Source organism: Seriola aureovittata, chromosome 3 (assembly GCF_021018895.1).
Source record: "Seriola aureovittata isolate HTS-2021-v1 ecotype China chromosome 3, ASM2101889v1, whole genome shotgun sequence".
NCBI classification, from domain to species: domain Eukaryota; kingdom Metazoa; phylum Chordata; class Actinopteri; order Carangiformes; family Carangidae; genus Seriola; species Seriola aureovittata.
This window is the reverse complement of record NC_079366.1, coordinates 10,448,129-10,472,370: the sequence shown is the minus strand read 5'-3', so window position 1 is coordinate 10,472,370 and position 24,242 is coordinate 10,448,129. Positions and strand designations below refer to the sequence as shown.

Genomic DNA, 24,242 nt, shown 5'->3' with positions numbered 1-24,242 from the left:
TTTTAAGTTAACAATTTCTCCATCACAGTTACAATAATATTAAGATTTATTTAACACATCTGTGCCACTTTACTGGAGGGACCTAAACTAACATGTACATAAGGAAGTGGTAAGTGGCATTATTCAACACACAAGAACAGGAAAAAAAACAAAGCAGAAGACACAAAAACATCACACTCCTGTTCTTTTCATCATCATCATCATCGCCTACTCACAGAACTTCAAGGAGACTAAGATGAACGTAACTCGGGCTGAGGAAGATCAACATGGTGACAGGGAGGACAGGGAGTGATGGACAGGGAGTGATGGAGGGCGCTGTGGCCTTTTATCCAGCAGGTGATGGAGAGAATTAAGTAAGTACCTCCACCTTGTTGTGATAGCTGGTTGATTACTAGATTTTGGTATGAACCTTTTGCCAGTGTTTAGAAATCTTTTTACATAAACAGACTTTGTGTTATGACCTTGTCAAATAATCCCTCTGTTGTTTTCCTTTCTTTTCTTTGATGGTGAAGTCAGGGGTTGGGTAATTGGATGTAATAGGCTAGGTAACATTGGTTATGTGTATTTCATTAACAATGTGGTAAATGAAAAACAATGGTTTCCTATAGTGTAGTAGTGCAGTGAAAAAGAAAGAATGAGTGTATGGAAAGGAGTTGTAATTCAGCTCTATGATAAGAATGGGGAAGTGTGTGTTTGCACTTGTTCTGACTGAAGCTGCAGTTGTAGCAGAGCTTTTAGAATAAATAGGCTCACTGCTGTAGGGGGCAGTAAAGGGAGGTTTCTATTTGCATCCTCTGCTGATGGTTGTCAATTTTTGTTTTCATTTCTGTGCATATGAAAACAGGAGCGAGAGAGATAGAGAGAGAGAGAGAGAGAGAGAGAGATGGTGACTTCCCTGTCAGAAAGCCCAGTGCATCGTGATACTCGTTTTGTTTTTGTCAAAAGGCCAGTATGTAATCCTAACCACAGAAAATCCTGGGTGGGTGGGTGTGTGCATGTGCGTGTGTGTGTGTGTGTGCGTGGGTGCGTGGGTGTGTCTGTGTGTGTGTGCTTGTGTGCTTGTGTGTACTTTCCTTGTAAATATTAGATTGTGAGGACCCCAAAAAGTATTTTTGGACATTTTGGGAAAGTGTGGACATTTTGGCCGGTCATCACTTTCTGAAACAACTTCAAATGACTGTTTGAGGGTTAAGATTTGGTTTTAAAGTCAGGGCTTCAGCTTAAAGCAAGGAGCTAGGGAATGCATTATGTCATTCAGTGTCCTTACAGTGATTGAAGTACAAGTGTGTGCTTTTAATAGTGCTTAGAGCAGTTGTTTAATGATATTGTTTCAATTCAACTTTTCTCTGGTATTTCATCATTTTCCGTAAGGGAGACATTCCTCCATATGACACATTACACCACTTTGCTGAGTAATGCTGTATGTCACTTCCTCTGATGAAAGGTGGTAAAACAGAGGCCTGAGAAAACTCTTGATTTCTTTTACCAACAAGATCCAAGTACATATATAATTAATCCCAAATAAATAAAACACAATTAATTCATCACTACACACACACAGACACACACACACACACACACACACACACGTGCGCGTGAGAAAGCATGTCTACACAGTCAGAAGTGATGTTGTTTCTTGGCAATTACAAGCTTACTTAAAAAAAATATGGAAACTTTTGAGGAATTTATTTGTGTGTGTTTGTGCCTGATGGTGTGCGTATACTCTGTACATGTCTGGTCAGTTTCATTAGGGAACAGAAGATATGGGTTTTTCTGCACTGCAGTAGCATATGACCTTCTACAAACTGTCATACTCGTAATGATAAATTTCTCATTTTCTCTGTTTCATGTTGACTTCCCCATCTCTGTCAATCACTCCCACACAGAAACAGTCCCTGCATTTTTTTTCCCCATCATACCCTTTTCTCAGTTGTCACTCCTCATGATATTTTAACTACTGAAGCACTTTTGTAACACACACAGCATGAGGTTAGATTATGTCATATGGGTTAAGTAAATGTGGTGGAAGAAAGTTACTTGTATATTGCAACAGACATTGTCTCAGTGGGCTTTAAAGACCTGCAACAGCAAAGGTTCCTGACCCATGCAGCCTTCGCTTTCTAAGAAGATGAATATCTCCCCCCCAAAAAACTCAGTACATAACGGGAAAACACGGCAGAAACCACAGGAGAAGAAATTGAATGAGAGTTCCTCCGTCCCAACTAGAACCATTCTATAGATAGAAAGGTGGAAATTAGTAAGACACAATATGTGATTTGTAATACATAATAGCTGGGAGGATGTGCAGTTTGATGGACAGTGTCAGGGCAGGAGATCTGGTGGAGGAGGATCAGAGTAACCTGCTGCTGAATTGTTAAAAAAAAAAGTACCGTTGGTTGATCAATATATCATAAACTAACGTTAGAAAAGAAGTATTCTGAAAAATGAAGTGAATTAAAAGGTACACCATGAGCTTTGCATCGTAATAGAGTCGAACTATAAATACCATGCCTCAAAAACTGTCTGATGTCACTACCAGTAACTTTATGTTCTACAGTATTTGGGTAAATGTACTCTGTTACTTTCCATCTCTGCTCAACAGAATTAATAGAAATGGCAATTGATGGTTATAATTCATTACAACAATTACCCCCGAATGAATTAGAAGTGTGGGGCTGGATATTATTACCACTTCCATTACATTATTTTCATTAGTTCCCAGAAATAACCCCATGAATAAATATTTTTGCAATGACAGAATCAGTATAGATGTAACACAGGAACGAAATGCACATGAAGTTGAGATGTGTCAATCAGCTGCTCAGCAATAATTTTACATCAGAACAAGTCCACATATACAGGTGGAGCTGAAACGTACAGAATGCAGTGAGTCTGCAGTTTATTAGGTACACGTAGCGAAAGTATTAGACTGAACTTCATTCCGTCTACTACAACTGAATGTAGTTTGTGATGCTGCTGAACCATACTGTGTCATACCAAGTTGTGTTTCTGTTATTAGCCTTCCCTCGTTGATATAATTGGGCTGTTGTATTAGACAGCATTAGGTGTTCCTAATAAACTGCCAACTCAGTGTGTTCTACACATGTACCGTTTTGTGGATTATTATCAAGAGCTGATTTTTCTTCTTGTGTTCTACTTGTGTTTACAGTATTCTGACGATGTTGGTGTCCTCCCTGACAGGTTTAGCCATCTCAGCAGAGCAGATAACCAGTAATCTAAATATGTCTTTGAAACTTTGTCAGTGATCGTCACTTCTTGTATAATGTCTTTATATAACTATCCACTTCCCTTTCAGTAAGAACCACAAACATTCCCTTAACATTTCTCCCTTTACCAAACTGTGCAGCTCTGATCAGCTGATCATGTTTTGATCAGCATGGAGCTTTTGAGCATGATTACCACAAATCCCAGTGTAAACTCTCAGAACTTTATCGATCACCATCTGATGCAAGAGGAAAGGCCCTTGCCAGTAATTACACCAGTTGCACTTTAACATTGGTGATCAGTTCCAGACTTGTTGTATCATACAGTAAAAATACCAAAAGTATTACCAAAAGTAAACCCAAAAGTACAGTTGGAGCATCGTCTCTGCATTTACAGCTTTAATATTATTAATATCAACAGCCATGCTAGCAGCTCTGCAAGGGCACAGCAGCGGTGTTTTTAGCTAAGTGCCAATATCAACATGTGAACATGCTCCCAATAACAAACATGCTGATGTTTAGCAGCATATTAAGCGTGCTAACATTTGCTAACTAGCACCAAATACAAAGTACAGCTGAGTTTGATGGAAATGACATTAGTTTCACTGGTATTTGTTCATAAACCAAACCAAAAGTATTTAAGAGTTCAAAGTTTGTGCCTATGTTGAAAAGTTAAGGGATTATGAAAATGATTAATTATTCATTTCTGTACCAAATGTCATCCCTGAAATAGTTCAATGACATTTCAGTCAAAGCCACAAATATACATATTTCAGTCTGGACCAAAGTGGTGATCTGACTAACATTAGCATCTCTATAGACTCATGCTGCTACTGTGGCTAAAAGTTCCAGCAGAGTGTGATGAGAAGGATTCTGCAACTTCACCACCACTGCCTTTATCCTCACCATTATCTTGTTAGACACAAACATAGAGGATAATAAACTATTTCTCAGTAAGGTTGATTCATTGTGGAGGGACACATCTTATTTCTTGATCAACTTGACCCTGGTTGCACATTTTTTTCAAGCTTGACACCAATTGGAAGACATTTTTCATTGTCAGTAATGTCATGGATTTAAATAGTGACACTTAGGGACATTTATCTTCTGCTAAAACAGCCTCAGCTCCTCTGTGAAGATTTTGGAACCCGATCGCAGGGATTTGTCCCCAGTCAGCCACAAAAGCATTAGTGTGACAGAGCAGTAATGTAGGGAGACCAGGCCTGGAATTACAGTTCAAACAGAGGGTGTTGAATGGGGTTAATTTCAGGGCTCTCTGTGCACCAAACTCTGGAGACCATGTGTTTACTTCTTTACCCAAACTCTTGCCTCAAACCTGGAGTGGAGGCACACTATTTCTTAAAACCTCATTCTCTGCTGCAGTATTAAGCATTCTCTTGACTGGAAGCAAGGGGCTTACCCCAAACCATGAAACCCAGCACAGGAAGAAAAGTACAAACGAGTGTGTCCACAGGTCTGTCCATATACTTTTATCAATATAACTTACTCATTTACTTAAATGTCCCACTGAGACTTTCAGAACTGTAAAAAAAAAAAAAAAAAAAAATGCAATGATACATATACATGTCACTACTTAACACTCCTACTGTCACATGCTCAGTCCTTTATCTGCAGCTGCTGCTCTGAGTCTATGATGAGCATTCATGAGGATTGTAAAAATGGAAAAACAATCTGCTTAGCTGAGATTAATGAAAACGACAGCTCTAAGATACCAACCCACGTTACCGTGGCTTCATGCAACACCAGAGGTCTTGCCTTCCATACTCTAATGCATCACATGAAAGTCGATCTTTTTGCTCTCCAACAGGAAAATGTACGGAGAAAATCACTCTTCCTTCTCTTTTCCCTCTCTCTGTCTTTAGTGCTTTCCTGACTCTCTCCCTCTTATGCACATGATGTGGGGAATTCCCCTGCATCTTCTCCCGGCTCTCAACTGCACTTTGACCAGATTAAATATGATTGGCTGCCAACAGTCTGAGCTCTGGAAAGTAAATCTCTTTCGTTGTTTTCCCTGAGATCCCTATCCAGCTCCTCCACCTTACTGAAACCAACTTATGACTTTCACTCTCGTTCATAAACACACACACACCCACCCACCCACACACACACACACACACACACACACACACACACACACACACACACACACACACACACACACACACACACACACACAATGGGGGATTCCCGCACAAGCAGTCACATTCTTATTTGATAACCGGTTGGTTGTGCCAGAATTACGCCAGGTATAACCTGAAAATTTGACGCTTTTTTTTGACTGATGATGAAACGCACACTCTCGATTGAAGCCTCACCCTGCCCCAACGTGTCACACGGGCACTGACAGCTATGTCTCTTCTGCATCAACTTGCCCAAAAACAAACAAACGTTTCCACTAAGACAAATAAGCCTAAATTTAGATTCACATTATGTTGCCAGCCTATCTTTATCTCCATTGCGCCCCGTTTGCCAGCGCTGGGAGGTTCAAAGTGGGGAGGGAAAGGTGAGCCTTTGTTTGGCCGTGTCGGAATATAGTGAAGCTGGAGACAGTTTCTCTCCCTTTCATTTTCCACCGCACACGCTGCCTTGGGGCGCACTTGCGCAATAGCACACAGAGCTGCGGAAAGTCTGCGCGTCTAGGTTTTTTCACCTCCTTTACTAGCAGTGAGGGAGGGGGGCGTGTGTGAGGAGGCGATAGGGAAACCCATGACTTCCGCGTTTTTCCTCCCTGTCTGAAACTGAGAACAGTGTGTCTAGAGTAGGATAGCCTATAAAAGCCATAATGGTGCTGACAGTCTCGACATTCACCTCAAGACCCCGACTGGACTGGATGATATCAAGAGGACTATCTAGTGGAGATAAAGCACCCAACAGCCGGTGCTGTGCAACTTCCAAAGCTTGTGTTATTATAATTTGAAGCTTTTTTTTTTTTTAAGCTAAACTTCGAAACCGGACTGTGTGGACAGTCTCCCCGAAGCTCAGATATCCTACTGCCTGCTCATGGGACACCAAAACACAGAAATGGACGCGGAGTCTCTTCAGAAGGTCGGTCGCCGGCGTGGGGGCTGCCTGGACGTTTTTCTCGTCATGTCCGTCATTTTTCTGTTTGTGGCGGTGGCAGCTGTGGCTGTCGGCGGAGTGATGGTTGTGAGGGACCTGCAGTCAGAACTGTCCTCGGTTCGGGCCATTGGGCCAAAGTTGTCAGAGTTGACAGGAAACACACCTGACTCAAATTACAAGGTAAACACTGCTCCTATTGTTTGCATGAAGTTGGAATAATTCGCTTTTCCTTTTTCTACTTTGACCCATGTCCTCTGCACATTTTAATCCACTTCATCTTGTGTTTTTTATCAACAGATGCAGAATTTCGCCTACCTGGACGCCACATCAAGTAAGTCTACTTTGATTTCCTAGATACAAACAAGTAGCCTATGTGTTTATGGACAGAATTCAAAAATGATGCAATGATGTCTTTCTGTTGGGCCACAAAGTTTCTTCTCATATAGGACATATAATTATTTCCATGATCCTTCATCTACAACAAATAAATAACATTGAAAAGTTTGATGATTGATGAAATGATTGTCAAATCAGTTTAGACCTCAGACAATCCAACACCAGAGAGGAATGTAACTGATCAGCCTGTTGTTGCACTTTGTAAACATGATCTAAATGAAATGTTTGTCTCCTCCCGCAGGTAAATTGACGAACTCCACCATGCAGTGGGATTCTGTCAGATTCGGTCCTGGTCAGTCTGTAGGAAGCAACTTCGTGTTTGACAAAGCTCATCAGTCGCTGAAGCCAAAACGAGCGGGGGTCTACTTCATGTACATTGAGCTCAACTTCACCTGCACCTTCCAATGCAGCCCAGGCCTCATCAGAGTGGAGGTGGGCGATAAGCTCACCTGTGACGTGAAACTCCCAGCCGTGGCAAATTCAACACCCGTGAGCAAGAAGTGTTGGACAGTGAGTAAGCTGCCGGACAGTCCGAAACTTATCACTCAGATGACAGTACCAAAAGGACTGCAACACTGGAAACTGGAGCTGACCGGCTCGGGACTCGGGATGTTCCTCGTGGAGTGATGTGGACGATGTAGTGTTACTCTTGTCATCAAGATGCAGTTGTGCTCGTGACCTGTAGGTCGTACCTGAAGAAAAACACCAGTTTGTGTGAAAATGGGCAGGTGCTGGTGCCATTTTCAGAACCAAAGGTGTAAGACGATGCAGCTTAGCAGCGTTTGAAGGTGGCAACTCAGGAAAAGCTGCAGCTGTGATAATGCAAACCGGATCAGGAAAAGACTAGACACTCATCTCATTCTGTGTAAATATTAATATATGTGTTACTCTGTATGTGATATATTTATTTTGTGATATTGAATTATTTATGTACTTATATTTATAATAGTGTTGCTATTTTTTTATATAAATTTATTTTCATGTAGATACCACTACATTGGTGTTGCCGTGCAATACACTGCGTTTTTAAGCAGTCTACATTGGGTTATATGTGACTTTATAACTCTGTTTTTATTTTATAAAAGTCTGGGAGCATAATGTTGAGGCTTACAAAACTGTGTGATTATATTTCTGTTCCAAAAACCCTCATCAGGGTCTACTGTAGTTAAGTGGAGACATTTAATCTCTTCTGGCAAATGATAAGTAACAGTAATGAGTAAGACTATGCATTTAAAATAACTTTTGCAGCAACATGGGTCCTATAGAAACGAACCAAATGATCAAGAGTTACTAAAATAGCTTTTGTATGTGTACTGAATTGAGAGACTGTTAGTCCTATGGACAAACTGCACATCGTTGAATGTATCTTATTGTTATCCATAGTAAACATGGACATAAATATATCCTATATGGTGCACACTGAGTTCATTTTGGTGTGAAAAGTAGAAAATGACAAGTGTGAAAGTTTCAGATGGAATACATGAAATGTTTATGTAAGGGAAAATTCCCTGCTGTTACGCAGCCTATACCGGTAACTGGATGTACATCACTTCCTGTTTATTTACCATACAGTGCGGTTTAGAAAAAAAACTATGTGGGCCTGCAAACAAACTCAACATAATCATACCTCCTGTATTACACGAACCTAAGATGTCAAGGGGAAATAAATATTGTCTACGATTGTGATATATGACTTTATGCCTTTCATTTCGTCAGTGCACACATGAAGAAGAAGAAGACACACTCAAATATTTGAGTCTAAAAGGAAATGCTGAATGTAATTTGAAAAATTGTAGTTAGTTTGATTAAATGAATGGGATACTTTTGGACAGAAGCAAAATCTGCTTTTACAAATCAATACATTCATATTTACAAGTCCTTTTTTGTGTGTGTCTGGCTGTGTTTTATTGTGTGTGTGTGTGTGTGTGTGTGTGCGTGTGTGTGTGTGTGTGTGTGTGTGTGTGTGTCTGTCTGCCATTAATCACTGACTCATATTTTGTTCAATTGCTACTTGTTTCTATACGCTACTTGGGACATAGTTTGTTGTGTTGTACTGTGCTCGTGTTGCCGCTGTGTTAATGTGCATTTTGGGATCAATAAAATACTTATACCTACACTTGAACACACCCGATTCCTCCTGCAAACAAAATGACTTGAATCAAGTCATTGATTCATCTGCAGAAGTGAACAGTGAAATGATCAGATCATCTCAGGAAGTGGTTCAGTACAGTTCATCCATCCAAATGATTTGTCTGCAGCACTGCACCAGCAAGGCAGAGAAGATCGAGACTGCAAACTAGTTAACATGGACGTAAACAATGTACCATTTCAAAAACTGAAAAATTGGCTTTGTAAATGTTTTATGAAGAAGGAAATGCACATTTGTTTGACCTCACAGATACACACAGTGTGAAACACTGAATGTCAACACAACTGCTGTTTGTTCACAAGAAAATGCCACAGTGCATTTAAAATCTGTGTTCTTTACATGCTTCTTTACTCACTAGCCCTCTTCTTCTTTGCTGTCTTTGTTCGTGCATTACTACATTGGTTTGTTACCTGTGCACACACGTGCATGTGTGTCCTTGTGCGCATGCCTTAGAAACAAAACGGGGATCGAACACCTCCATAGTGCCACTGGAGGTCAGAACCTTCACATGGAACCTTTAAATATTGCGAGTAAAAGAGCTCACTATGCAGAGCAGCCCCTTTGACAGCTTATTTGTTATGTAAATTAGAACTATATTGTTTATGAATCCTGATGCATTTATGTGCAAACAGCATTCTAATGTTGCTTCAAAAATGTAAACAAAAAAAGTATAGCACTGATATAAATGTATTGATACCTTCTAACACTGCAGGGAAGGAACAACAATAACATGAGGTGTTAATGTGCAAAGCTTTCACGCTCTTGTTGCAAGAGCATAATCTTGTTTATTACAGATGTTTATCTGCCTCTCAGGGCAGGAAATGACCCAAATATGTCCTCAGCAAACAAGGTCAGTCGTTCCACTTACTTAAAGCGGTCTCAGTGGTGATATTTAGTTACCTGTCTGTCTACCTGTCTACTACACAGTTACCTGTGGTTCCTCATTTCTGTCAAGCATTTCTTACGCTTTGCTTTTTGCATTTCTTTTTCCACCCTAATTCCCTTGCAGAATCCCTTTCTGGCTGCTGAACTCTGCTTTACTCAACATCTCTGTACCACTACTTTCTTTTTTTCCATTTGACACTGCTGCAGTGAAACTTTCCCCTGTACACTGTGAGAAGAGCTGAGTCAGCAACAGCAACCTCGGCACCTAAGTACTCTCACCCCCCTCTTACCCCCCCTTCATTCTCTCCTCAGTGCATCCTTACTCAACCACATCCTGCTCCTCACACACACACACACACACTGCTTTGCAGGCATTTGTTACATATCTCTAGATCTGTAACTGCATATCTGTGGTTTCTCTCAGTGTGCTTTAGGTATCCTTCAGGCACTTTGTTGTGTGTTTGCACGGTTTGGTTGTGAGCAGGAAAGAAATCTGTGTGACATTTTCTTATTCTACAAGTGACTATCTATCATAAAAAAAAAATGTTTCTTCATTGATCTTGTTGATGTGTCAGAGATATGATCTTACCAGGAACTGATGCCACCTCACATTTGTGTTTGATAAGAGACAGTCATTTATTCACACAACAAAAACGACAATATGCAACAAATTATAGGTAGTATGATTATATAATCTGAATATCAGATACTTTTTATGATACTACAACTGTTAGTTGCTTTTTCATAAATTATTCAAATACATTCATCAAGTACAGTACATATTAGATTACATATATTGTATATATTAGATGTATAAAATTTACCACAACAAATGGTGTAAATTAACACACACAGGCACAGAATCTGATCATAAGGTGGGGTAGATATATTTCTATACCTGCCCTCATAATATGTCTAAGGAGATATCATGAAGGCCCCCATGAAATTGTCTGTATTTCCTGTACGCATCTTCTGTATATTCTCCAGAGTGACAAAAATTTGATCCCCCTCCTGCAGGTGGAAAATTCCAGCCAGGAAACTGTTCCACAGATCCTCCCCATCTGAAGCCTTCGCACTTGAAGATTTTTGGGTCCTGCAGCGCAAGCTATAGGAAACATGCAAGAGACATCACAAAACAAACTCACTTCACCACAATGAAGACAGCATTGATGTCAACTTTGCCTTCAAGAACACAGCCATGAAGCTACCAACAGGTTGCACTCATGGAAGCAGACGTGCAACAACAGAGGAAGGAAGTAAAGAGCGGTACACTGACTAACCTTTTTGATTTCATAAGTTCGATAGATTCTCCATAGGCGTGGGTGTCTTTCATGACCCTGTGTTGGATAAGCGAACACTCCTCACCAGTGTTCAATTGCACTTTGGAGTAGAGGTAGTAGTAACCTTCCTTTTCAACCAATAATCTGCCTTTGTTGTAGCTCATGTTGCGGATGATGGCTTCGCCACCTTCATGCATCCACTGCACCACATTGTTCTCCCCGGCAGGATCGTTGGAGCCTGAGATAAAGAGGAGATGAATGAGTTGTTTGCAAAAAGAAATCGGTAAAGATGAGTTAAATTCACCCAATATAGGTCAGATACAATATTTAGGTTTTGAATATTGAGAGCACTCTAACCCATCAGGTGAGCAAAGGGCCTCTGTTGGATCTGTTCCGGGTGTGGTCGCTCTGTGGAGATCAATCAATCATGCAACCAGTCAATCAAACAATAAATCATTCAATATAAAAACACCACATCTGAATTTAAACGTGAGGTTTTGCATGCGATAGCTCTGACTTTTTTTACTCTGTGATCTTAGTTACATTGTTTTATCTTAGTTGTTGACAGTTAGTAAAGATGAAAGATTGATTCTATCTATAGCCACTATGTGCAACATGAGCATAATAATTTATGATAACTGAGAGTAACTCAATACCTTTAGATCCCACTTGAGGCATTATGGCGCCACCCTGAAACAGAAGAAAAAAAGAGATAAAACTCAAAAATCCAGCACACACCAGGCAGTGTCACTTTATTTCAGTAGCCAAACATGCGCATAGTGTACACCTTCTCTTACCAGCTGGCCAGATGTTTTGGGACTGGATAGGTTCAGGTAGCGGGGATGGGAGTGATAGAGGGCGAAGGACTGCAGTGAGAAGAAGAAAAAAAAGAGAGAGTACGCAATGAACACATGGCTGAGTAACAAAATCTGTGTGTGTTTGCAAACAAGGTGTTAAAAGTTCAAGAATGTGTAAGAACAGGAAGTGTCCTGCCCAATGGAAACCAGTATATCTGTACATGAAGAGATGTGGAAATGTAAAGTTATCCGCACATTCACTGTAGATACAAGCATATCTTTTTATCAAAAGATAGAAAAGAATCATTGTTTTCATCCAATTCATTCACATACTCTAATAAAGGCCTCAGATTGAATTATTAATGCAAAATAAAGACAAAATAATAATTATAACTCTATGTTACAATGCAACTTTAAAAGATATTTGTGGTTGCTAAGAAATAAAGTATCTGATAAAGGGGCTAGAGTCAATTCTGTTTAATTTTAATTTCTTAACTAGTTTCTGTTCTTCTAAATGACCTTGAAGGTTTGATTTTTGAAAGCAAACAGCAGACTCTACAATATAACAGATAAGATAGCTTATTACATAACAGAGGCAGGTCTGAATAAAGGGCATAATGAAACTGTCTTAGGAAAGTGAAGTTATATTATTTTTGCACTTGAGAGGGAAAGGAAAGGGAAGTAGAACTAGAGAACGAGTCCATCTGACACATTTCTTATTATCAACCTATAAGTAAAAGAGCCAACGATGACACGACTGCTTGTCTGGTTATGACGTAGAATGAAATAGGGAAATTCTAGCAAAAAGGAATTTCCAATCACTCCGAGCACTGTGTCGTCTCACTCACTCAGACCGACAGACAGACAGGCAGACAGACATCAGACTCACCTCAGTTTTTTTGTACAGATGGTAGATTAAAAACCCCTGCACGACAAGCCCCAACACGGTCAGTCCAACCAGCAGGAGAAGAAACCTTTGGCCTACTCTCGCCCACCTCGGTCTCTTCGTGCTCGGCACAGAGACATAGTTTAAGTGACTGTCCACCACAAACACCTGAGGTGAGGTAGCGACGCCGCCCTCTGCCATCACACTCCACCCGGGACGCTGGGGCTGAAGGTCAAAGAGCTCGACGTGACGAGGAAAGGGATACTGAAAGAGACAGGGTTAAGGTTAGATAGAGCAAAGAAACAGGGAACAGAAAGACAAAGAGACAAAAAAAAAAAAAGGCAGTCAGTGGAAAGACAAGAGAAACAAAAACATTACTGACAGAAACAAACTGAGAGAAAGACACAAGACATGGCCTCATGTTTTGTCTACTCTGCTTAAAGATAGGTCCATGCAATGCAACCTCCTTCTGGGAAACAAAGTGATTTCTACATACTTTAATTACTGAAAGCAAACAAGAAAAGACAGCTGCTGTATGTAGAGTGAATCAAAAAGAAAGAAAAATAAACAATTCTTACATTTTGTTCACGGCAGTTTAATGTAGATTACCTTGGATTTCAAAGTGCACCAGATGTTGCTCCACAGCTCAGTCAACCATCCAGCAGCAGGGAGAACCTTTCACACACTCCTCTGAAGCTCCTTTGAGATCCAACAGCAAAATATGCTCTTAGACACCATTTTTAAAAAAAAAACAAAAAAAACAGTAACAATATTTTCTGAAGTGTCACTGTATGTTTGAACTTCACTAGACATCTCACCTCCTGAGAAAAATATAAAATCCTTCTATGTCTGCACCAAATTCAGATTTCAGTCCTCCCTCACCTCCTGTGCTCTCTCGCCTGCTGTCAGCTATCAGTAATATTGCTTTTAAAGCACGCTCATATAAGGAGGAAATGAAGATGACATGGGGGAGAGGCAGAGAGAGAGAGTGAGTAGTGTGCATGTGAGTGTGTGTGTGTGTGCGTGGGACACTCCCTACGACTACTGACTATAGTTATCGTCCCTCAGCTGACACTTCCTTTTCTCTCTCTTGTATTTCTCACCCCTTGTGTCTCATGTTCCGATTAACACTTTTGGTTTGTTTTCTCAGTGCAGCTACTTTTTTCTTCTGTTTCACAGAAACTTGTTGAATCACTTTGTCTAACTGAGCCATGCACTTGGCACATTTTTAATGCTGCTGAACCTTACAGGTTGACGTCGAAGTCAGTCTTATTGAGAGCCAAGATGGTTGTAGCGTTAAATTCACACCCGTACTTTTGGCTGCTACCACAGCCTTGCACCATCACCCACAGTGCAATTCATCTGCAATTTAATACAGTAAAGTCAGCTTTAGTGTCACACTTAGAAAATCCCTTCCCAGAGTGTCAGGCCACCGTTTTCTCACATATTGGCCCAAGCAACATGTCGCTTTTGTTTTCTTTATTCATTGGTGTTTATCTAATGTCAGCTAAACAATCTGCAGTGATTGAAGATGACTAATTTGTTGCAGATGATTGGAGACAGCAAAGCAGACTGCAGCTCAAATATAAGGCTTAATGTGGCAACACCTTTTTAAAGGTTTTCCTGCCATGCTTGTTGCAGTGAGTTGCTACACTATTATTTTTGTCCTCTTCCTTTTTTGTTATTATGAGTGATTTATCAATACTTGTTTTTTGTTTTAAGGAACAATGTGTTGTTGCCTACTTTCTTATGCTTGCAACATCTCACAAAAGAAATTTCACTTTATGCGTGTGCAGACAGCAGAGGATAGTACAGAAATATGAGCAATTGGTTTTCATTTTAAATATTTTTCTTTCTTTCTTTCTTTCTTTCTTCTTCCTCTTATTGTTACTTTCGTTTTCCACTCTTTATCAGAAATACATTTTTCACATGTGCTTTTTATGAATATTGATATCGCATGTTTTCTTCTTTTTCTCTGATGTTTAAATGTTTTATTCAAATATGATGAAGATCAAATAACGTATCTGAACAAGTAAAAATAGATGTGGTTTATTTTTCTTCTGCATGAAACTCGTAGTAATTTGAACCCAATCTGGGTTTTCCTTTGTTGTAAGAGGGGGGCACTTTCACATGAGGGACTCCGTATGTCGAAACTACACCACATACTCTGACCTATTTGCTACCCACTCACACACACATATTATAAAATCCTACTTCAAACACACACACACACACACACACACACACACACACACACACACACACAAATGCACATTGTGTTTAATGGAGATAAAGAGGGGGGAGGACAGACGGAAGTCCACAGTCAGGGGCTTGCACATAGTTGTTTCTTGTTTCTTGTTTCTAGTTGTTTATTGAATACAAAGAAATTGAGGAATAGATGGACACACCCATAGAGCCCCAGAGGTGACAGTTATTGTGTGCATAATAAAATGAAATTATAATATATTAAATTATTTACATGAATTGCAAAAAAAAAAGGCATATCAATGGAAAATGCAAACTCTTTTTTTTTTTCAAATCCGAGAAACTTGGATTTCCCCGTTCACTGGATGATATTTTTTCACCTCTTTACTTTCAATTACATCATTACTTATTTCCTATTTTTTACCATGTAACATTCCCCATGTTGCTCAAAAAACTGGCAACGTTTCTAACTATTTCCTGTTTTCTTCGTTGCTTATTGATATGATAATGGCAATGATTTCTCTGTAGCATTCATTTGAATTAGTCTGTGGGTGTCTGTTAGAACAAATGCAACACCGTCCATGGATAAAAGGGCTGTGTCGCAAACTGTGTCCTATTTCAGTAGGTGAGCAGCCCAGGGAATCAGCCATTTCCTGCAGTTGCTGCTTTAACCTGGGCTGAATCCTGAGTGAATTGCACTCTCTGAACAGTACAGGTGCAACTAATAACATAAATGATGAATCCATTGCATTTCATGCACAATCCCGAGCCTTTAGCTGGCACTGGATTGTTTCAGTGGACTGTTACGTGTGTGTTTTGACATCTCTCAGCGGGAAAAGAAGTACTGTTAAATCAATGACAGATGAATTTCATGTAGCTGCTTCACTTTCAGGGTCCTGCTATTGTTCACGCTGGCTCACTGTCACACTGTCACACTGCTAAATGAAAGTACAGTTTACACTTTATTGTTTTCAAATTTGGGATTCATCATTATTAGTGTGATTGTTGTTGTTCTTATTATCATTATCATATGTTCATTGTTGTGATGTGACTGTCGTGTGCTGCTGTGCTGTCATTGATCTGTGTTTATGTAATTCCTCATCATCAGAAATCCAGTTAATTTAGAGCAAGGTGATGATTTGGGATAGACCCTTGACCTCAGAAGGCCTATTCACAAAATCTTGGCCATGGCTCTGGTCCTGGTTAAAATTTCTCACTTACTTGTCTTATTGACTGTTTATTCTTGACCTGGGAAACAGCAATTATCCAAAAAAAAAAAGAAAAGAAAAAAGGCACAGGCTCGCCTGACCTCCAGGAGTCCCAAGGTCCCCAAGTATATGATATATTTGGGCCTACATAGCTTGATTAATCATACATTTGGTACCACTGTGGTACAGTAACAACTATGATATGTTCTCTTATTTTGTGGCCCTATTTGTTGTGGGCACGGAAAACTTTGGGCAAGGAGGTATTATCACACGACAGGAGAACAGTAAGGACCAACAGTTATTATCATTATCAGCATATCTGACTATCATTTTTAATTATTATTATTGTAATTATTGTTATTATTTTTTAATAATAAATATATAAAATGTCAATAACAGTAATAATAATAATAATAATAATGAAATTTAAAAAATGTGGAAAAAGTGCCCATCATTATTCCCTGAAGCACAAGAGAAAGTACTGTACTGTCAAAAATACAGACTTTGAGTGCTGTCAAAGTATAGCAAATATATCAGATCAGCAGCGGTGTGGCAGTGAATAAGATTAGATCAGGAGTGATTAATTCATAATAAACAATGTGCAACATGTATAAATGTTCCCTGATCCATATTATATATGATCCAATGTATGCGTAGCACATTTAATTTTACATGTCAAAATATTTTAACTGTTTGTCCAGGTGGATATTATTATGTCTATTATTGATTAGTAAGACTGGCTAATGTTAGCTAAGGCTAGTTCAAGTACTTCCTTTGGTTTCATCAATGATCATGAATTAAATTGTTTTACAATCAGTGTCACAAAAGTATCACACATAATCTAACAATAGATCAAGATAGAACAACAACTTCACATTGACTAATCACTTAACAGCAGTTTTGCTTTAGATTATTGATTGGTTTCTAGTTGCCTCTGGAAATAATGAAACTGCTATTTATAAGTAGGGGCTAGTAGGGGCCCAACAACAAATTTTGCCCTGGGCCTTGGGCAGGTGCTGCCATGCAATTATTTCCACGGTCTGAGTTTGACTTCACTTTTGGTCGTTTCGGCCACTGCACACTATCAGCATTACTATTCCCCATATGCATGTGGTCGCGCAGCCCTCAGCTCTGCAGTGATTGGAGGAAGATTGCTACTCTTCCTCCTCTGATTGGTCCGCAGCGCTGCCCTCGTTCGCGGGCCTCCGTCCAATCACAACACCGCAAAGTTCTGCTGCGGAAGAGGGATGCGACGGAGATGGCTGAACTTAGATAGCGTTGTTTTTGGGAATATGTTCACCATGGACCTTATCCGGAGGAAAGAGGGGAGCGGGGGGCGGCTGTTTGTCCTGGCAGTCATTTTCGGGTGGTGTTTAGGGTCTGTGCGCTGTTTTGGACAGAGCCTAGACAGCGAGTTCACGTTTCTGCTGCCAGCCGGAAGATCGGAGTGTTTCTTTCAAACAGCAGTAAAGAATGGCACAATGGAGGTCGAGTATCAGGTAACTATGTGTGTGGTCGGCAGACACATTCACCCACTGTGTGAACCTGATACAGTCCATCTGTTAAAGGACACAGGAGCAGGGCGCTGATGGCTGACCATCATTAGCCGTCATTCCCTCAGCTAGCTGACATATTGGTGGTGTAGCTGTACGCACATCTTTGATGAGCCAGCACTGGACTGCAGCTGTGGGGAATGACAGCTCATAACTTCACTCTGTGGGAGTAAACGGAACCAATATCGCAACTCATTTGTAACCATTACATGTAGATTACACATCGTGCAGATAAGTTGAAAAACTGTGGTTAAACAAACGTCAAGTCAAACTTTATTTGTCTGGCACCTTTTATGCAAGATCGCAATAAAATAAGAGCTTCCCGAAAGAAACGAGCACAAGAACTTCACATAGAAAGATCGGCGATAACAAAGTACTGTACAGGAAATTAGATAATACACTACACATTGCTCGTAAATCGAAAAGAAGAACGTGACAATATGTAAATATTGTATGTTTCACATCCTGGTAGTCTCTGCTCATCCAGAAGTTTAAAAAATATCTGTTGTCTTAAGATTAATCAAACACGAGTTCAAAATCCCAGTAACTAATGTTGATATGCAGGAACACCCCCCCCCCCCCCCCATTAGAGTCACAGGAGCTCTGCCCACATGGTGAAATGTCCAGTCTAGGGCTGCAACTAACACTTGTTTTTGTTATCCATTAATCTGCCCAGTAGTTTCTCCAGTAATCATTCAGTCTGTAAAATGTTAGAGAATAGCGAAAATGTCGATTGTTAATTCCCAGACATTTCCAAATAGCTTAATTTGTCTAATTAACGCTCCAAAACCCAAAGATATTACATTTACTGTCACAGGGGACTATGGAAATGTAATAGAGACACTAGAATTAGTGAATCCGGGTATTTTTGCTTATAAAATTACTTAAATGATTAATCAATTATCCAAATTGTGACTGATTAATTGATTGACTAATTGTTTCAGCTCGAAACTGCATCACCATATACAGTGGCTTCAGAAAGTATTCAAACCATCAAGCTACACTCAAGTCAAGTCAAAGCATTAACTCAGTACTGATTCTTTGGTAAGTTTCTTCAAAACGTTCACACCTGGATTTCCGCAGTTTATACAATTCTTCCTGACAGATCCTCTCAGGCTCCATCAGATTGGATGTGAAGTGTATGTGAACTGCCATCTTCAGGTGCCTCCACAACTGTTGTATGTTTGTGTTGTGTTATGTTTAAGTCTGGGCCTTGGCTGGGCCACTTAAAGAGGCTCATAGACTTGTCTTGAAGCCACTGCAGCGTTGTCTTGGCTGTACTCTTCAGGTCACTGTTGAGCTGAAAGCTGATCTGTCACCCCTGGTCTCAGGTCGCATATACTCTGAGGCAGGTTTTCTTCAATGACCTCGTTGTATTTTGCTTTATGCGCCCTTCATGTCCAGTCTTCCTGTCCCTGCCACTGAGGATCGCCCCCACAGCATGATGCTGACACCAACATGCTTCACCATAGGGATGGTATTAGCCAGGTGAACAACAGTCCGTTGTGTGAGTCCTCTAAATGTTGTTTGGTAAACTCCAAGCGGACTGTCATTTTCCTTTTACTCAGAGTGGCTTCCATCCAGCCAAGATGGTCGTCCTTAGATCAGGTTCTCCCATCTCTGCAGAGGACTTCCCAAGCTCTGTGAGAGTGACCGTTCTTGGACACCTCCCTGACCAACGCCACTCAGTTTGGCCAACTTTAGGAAGCATCCTGGTGGTTCCAAACTTCTTCCATTCCACAATTATTGAGGCCACTGTGCTCCTGGGAACACTCAAAGCTTTATAAAATGGTTCTGTGTGCTTGCCCTGATCTATGCCTTGCTACAATTTTATCAAAAAGGTCTACAGTGCGTTTTTGGACTTTATGTCTTGTTTTTTTTTTTCTGGCATACAGTGTGAATTGTGGGACCTTGTACACACAAATATGTGCCTTTATAACCTCTATCTAATTAACTCATTTTTGCCACAGATGAACTCAATTTGAGTGCCACAAAAAAGAGTCTGAATACTTTTTTGTAAATGAGTGATTTCAATTTTTCATTTTTAATAAAGTTGCAAAAATTTCTAAAGACACGTCTTCACTGTGGGTCACTGAGTGTAGACAGATGGGCAACAATGGCACTTTTATCCGTTTAAAATGAAATCTACAGCACAATAAAGCTGGAGGGGGCCGAGCACACTCTGAAGCCACTGTGAATGTGACTTTAAAGTCATTTATTTACACAGGAACACCTCTGATAATGTGAAGCTCTACCAGTCAGTAGTGTATTTGTTTAGTGGGAGAGTCTTAAAGACAACATTATACTCCCTCTTGCAACACACATGTAATCTGTCTTGAAACTGTGTGGCTTGTGGCGACCTGGTGGCCTAGCAGTTAAGACCCATATACGACCGCAGTCTGCCTGGTATGATCGTTGTTGCATGTCCCCTGTCTCCGTACACATACTACTACACTCAAAAAAAGAAAGAAAGTGTTGTAGATTATATTTATGAGCCTGCTGATCAGTGACTGTATGTATTTGTGTGTCTACATCCAGGTGATAGCAGGTGCTGGTATGGATGTTGACGTCACCATCCTCTCTCCAGAAGGCATCCGGCTCATCATGGAGTCTCGACGCTCTGACGGAGTCCATGTGTTAGTGCTACGTCCCCTTTGGCCTGAGACCTGGATCATATTTCATGTGTCAGTCTGTTTGACTGTGTTTTTGACTGTATATTATTTCCTGTTATTCCAGGGTGGAGCCTACAGAGGAGGGAGACTATCAGATCTGCTTTGACAACAGCTTCAGTCGCTTCTCAGAGAAGATGGTGTTCTTTGAAATTATCATCGAGGGCCAAGGAGGGGATGTGGGTGGAGATGAGGAGTGGGCGGGTTTAGAGGAGCCTGATGGAAGCCTGCTGGAGTACAAGCTGGAAGACATCCGGGTGAGATGCATGTTTGTGGTTTAGAAATTAATTCAAAGAAGGAAATCTAGTCCACTGTGTCAGCAGACCTTTTAACAAACCCCTGCTGTTGGGAAAGATGACAATATCAAACAATATCTAAACAACATCCAGGCAAGGAAAGGAGAGATGACTGTAACAGGGTTGTTGTGTAGGTACAAATCAGGACAAATTTGTCATGGTTTAATTCATTAGCTCTGCCCTTCCTCTTATAACATTTGTCTCAGAATCAAATAATATTAATTATCGCTTGAAAACAATCAGCCAGATGATTGTTTTCTGGGTTTGTTCATTAACCATTAAGCTCCCTTGATAATTTGGCTGTTCAAAGGATAACCGACATTATTCTCTATTTTTCTTATTGTCAACAAATCCCATGAAAAGACTGAAACCAACAATTAACTGATCCTACTAACATGTATTTTGTGTGTGGCCACACACGCATCTCCTTCCTCTGTGCCACAGACTTCCTTTCTTCTCTAAAATCTATTAAATACACATCAGGGAGCGACACCGTTTCACTGGGCGACATGATCCTTCATTACAATGAACATAGGTTGATTTTAAATGTAGTTAATTTGAAGTCAATCCTGCACACACAGTTCTGCTGCTGTAAATACTCGCTAGATCACAAAACGTGTGTTAATCCACGGATGAAAATAGTCCCCACAAATGTACTACTAACTCCTGCTTCAGTAATGTTTGTTAATAAATAACACGTACCGTCTCTCTTACCTATTTTATTTTGTCTTCAGTAGATACAGACCGACAAGGGAAGTGGGAAAGTATTGACAGACCAACTCACGTAGTGTTGGTTTTGGACTCCTCATGGGATTTTCTGACAATATGGAAAATGTAGAATAATGTCATAACCTTTAACCGGTTTATGTCGTGGCAAACCACAGCAATGGCTGAATGAACCAGTATTATACAGTACTTTGCCAGCTGAAAGGTTGATGTGACACAAAATCATAACCTGTTGAAGTGGTCAAGTTGTACCAAGGTCCTCTACTGAGAATGTGTTTGCCTTCTTTTAAGACTTGGCTAGCAGAGGTCACTAAATTGTTGCATCTGGAGAGGATTAGATAAATGAACTGTATTCGCTCTACGACCTTTGATAGAATGTGGCAAGAGTGTAAAGCATTGCGCGTGTGTGTGTGTGTGTGTGTGTGTGTGTGTGTGTGTGTGTGTGTGTGTGTGTGTGTGTGTGTGTGTGTGTGTGTGTGCGCGCACAGTGTGTAAAGCATTTAGTATGTGAGTGCATGTATGTCTGTGGATACAGATGTGTATACATGGTATGTTTGTACATGTACTCTTTATATGTATATGTATGCTTCTCTTGGTAAATGTAATATGCTTTAGACATCCATTTTCAGGCTGGCGCTTATTGTTATGTTAACTCTAATCCCTTGTGCCCTTTAAGAGCAGGGTCTTTATTTATTTATCTATTTTTATTTATTCATTTTTTTCTCTTTTTTCTTTTTCTTTCCTTTTTTTTCTTTTTCTCCTGGAACGGTATTTCCTTCTTTATTTGGGTTACTTGTTTATAAAATTGAAAACTCACAAATAAAATGAAAATAAAAACAAACAGAGGATGTGTTAACAGTTGAAAACTTGAGACCAAAATTCATTTTGTTTTCTCAGCCGCTAACTCCCACTTTTCTTTTATTGTAGCCATCATTTGCTTAAAACCCTAAAAACTTTCCTCACTATTTCCTCAGGAGTCCATGGACTCTCTGCACAGACGCTTGGAGCGCAGCCGGCACATGCAGACAGTGTTGCGGGCTTTTGAAGCGCGGGACCGAAACCTTCTGGAAGATAACCTTTGGAGGGTCTCATTCTGGTCCTGTGCCAGTGTGCTGGTGATGCTGTGTGTGGCCCTTACTCAGGTAAACAGAGTGCTGGAGGGGAAGTTTGGGGTAATCACATTTCTGACAAGCAGTTTAAATCACAATGAACAACATCGTGATATCTTGTCTGTTTACTTCTCCATTCCCAGGTCTACACTGTCCGTAAGCTGTTTGACGATAAGCGGAGGGTCTGCACATAAAGAAAACTTTGTGCTGCATCACAAGTCAAGCTGGGAAGAAAACTGGGTAACTGGTTACCTGCTTAGATTGTACTCCATTACTTCTCATTTTGTCTACATGAACACCAGCATTCAACATCAGCTCTACTGGACCTTTTGTTTTTTCTAAAATCTTGTTTTCAGTTTGTGAGCAACAATTAGATATTATTGCTGTGGATCATGAAGGGTAACCAGACAAGGAAGAGACTGCGGAAGTTGAAGTTGGTCATTTAATTTAATGAAATGCCTTTAATGTCAAACCAGAGAGAAAGTACACAAACCACAAACCAGAGAGAAGGTACATTTTGAAAAACAAGGTCTACATAGACAGAACAAAAAATATTATATAAGTACTGTCCTTTGTTGTGTTTGAGGTTTTTTGGGGGGGAATTTTTCCACAAAAGGTGAATTCGTCCTTAAAGGTTAAATGTCGGTTCTATGATGTAACTAAACTAATCCACAGAACGCGTAGTTTGTCGGTTTACAAGTGAAAACAATGTGCAATAGGGTTGGTGGCGTATTTGTTCTTCCTGACTGTAAGATCCTGCCGTTATATTGGTGATTTATCAATCCAAATGGCTCCTTGGTTGCTGCCTCATTGATTGTTAGTTTTGTTTTTTGTTTTTCTGAGATGTTACTGATTTCTTTTCATGTGCCAGTACAAGTCCATGTTGACAACTAAGAATGTCGAGTAAGAAACAGGAATGATTTCCAGTGCGATTGCCAATAACGTACATGTGTCATTTCTCCTCCAGACACATATGTATGTCAGTGTAGATATACATCAAGATAATTCAGTCTGAACAAAGTTTCTTTGTTCAATGTGTCAATTGTTAAATGTGTGTTTGTGTTTCTTGATGATCAAACTTGCTTTTATTCTGATGTGTGTTTACTGTGTCAACACAATGTGACATTTTGTGTGTACTCAACAGCCATGGAGTGATTTCTTTCTTTTTTTTAAGACTTTCATTACATGTTTAATAAGATAATTAAGATAATCAGGTTTCATGGACGTCATTCACATTAATAAATGCATTTTTTTTTTTTTACACAGTAAAAACTTTGACGGGTTAATGTGAGTTGCATTTTTTAGAATAAAAATGGAGAGAGCTACCAAATGAATAATTTTTCTAAATGTGTTCTGTATGACTTGTCTCGGTCATTTAAAACAGCACAATAAAGCAAAAACAAAGGTTTCTTAAAAGCAGTTTTCTTTAAAGGATGCTTCTTGTGCATGTAAATCCTGAGAAACCTCAGCGCTGTTGACACTGATGTGTTTAATGATGAAGTGACAGCTTATCATGCAGCACAGTTATTATCAGCTCATGTATTTTCCCCAGAGCCATGTAGAGGCAAGCAATCAGGTGTGACCAACATGTGTAGTTGCACTTTCTTCCTGCAGATACTGCTCCCCCGAATGTCTGACCTTATCAAAAACTTAATATAGCCATTTACAAAAACAACTTTGATATTATGTGACATTCAGTTGAAGTTGGTTTAAAGGTTAAATACCAAATAATATTTAATCAGATGTTCAAAGAATCAGCATGAATTAACTGCACTTGT

The 24,242-nt window shown here is 39.9% G+C and overlaps 3 protein-coding genes across 7 annotated transcripts; 2 read left to right on the top strand and 1 right to left on the bottom strand.

The window, feature by feature from the left end:
• Positions 1 to 5,888: 5,888 nt before the first annotated feature.
• On the top strand, positions 5,889 to 8,387 carry LOC130166384 (uncharacterized). The gene is made up of 3 exons (XM_056371955.1): positions 5,889 to 6,485; positions 6,603 to 6,636; positions 6,943 to 8,387. Exons 1-3 carry the CDS (start codon positions 6,246 to 6,248, stop codon positions 7,326 to 7,328), a joined length of 660 nt encoding a protein of 219 aa, XP_056227930.1. The 5' UTR covers positions 5,889 to 6,245; the 3' UTR covers positions 7,329 to 8,387.
• A 1,952-nt stretch (positions 8,388 to 10,339) lies between these two features.
• Positions 10,340 to 13,652, bottom strand: LOC130166476 (tumor necrosis factor ligand superfamily member 14-like). 5 transcript variants are annotated; one of them, XM_056372089.1, is made up of 8 exons: positions 13,517 to 13,652; positions 13,277 to 13,397; positions 12,702 to 12,962; positions 11,813 to 11,881; positions 11,672 to 11,705; positions 11,373 to 11,423; positions 11,016 to 11,253; positions 10,340 to 10,840 (listed from the first exon to the last, which is right to left on the bottom strand). In XM_056372089.1, the coding sequence occupies exons 3-8, from the start codon at positions 12,897 to 12,899 to the stop codon at positions 10,651 to 10,653; spliced, it is 780 nt and encodes a 259-aa protein (XP_056228064.1). In that variant the 5' UTR covers positions 12,900 to 12,962; positions 13,277 to 13,397; positions 13,517 to 13,652; the 3' UTR covers positions 10,340 to 10,650. The 5 variants fall into 5 exon arrangements, with proteins under 5 accessions (XP_056228064.1, XP_056228063.1, XP_056228067.1 ...); XM_056372087.1 differs by having other exon boundaries at positions 10,341 to 10,840; positions 13,308 to 13,397; XM_056372088.1 differs by having other exon boundaries at positions 13,277 to 13,627.
• Positions 13,653 to 17,340: 3,688 nt separating this feature from the next.
• tmed1b (transmembrane p24 trafficking protein 1b) lies at positions 17,341 to 23,872 on the top strand. The gene is made up of 5 exons (XM_056371260.1): positions 17,341 to 17,610; positions 20,203 to 20,300; positions 20,401 to 20,590; positions 22,330 to 22,497; positions 22,608 to 23,872. The coding sequence occupies exons 1-5, from the start codon at positions 17,359 to 17,361 to the stop codon at positions 22,656 to 22,658; spliced, it is 759 nt and encodes a 252-aa protein (XP_056227235.1). The 5' UTR covers positions 17,341 to 17,358; the 3' UTR covers positions 22,659 to 23,872.
• Positions 23,873 to 24,242: the final 370 nt, after the last annotated feature.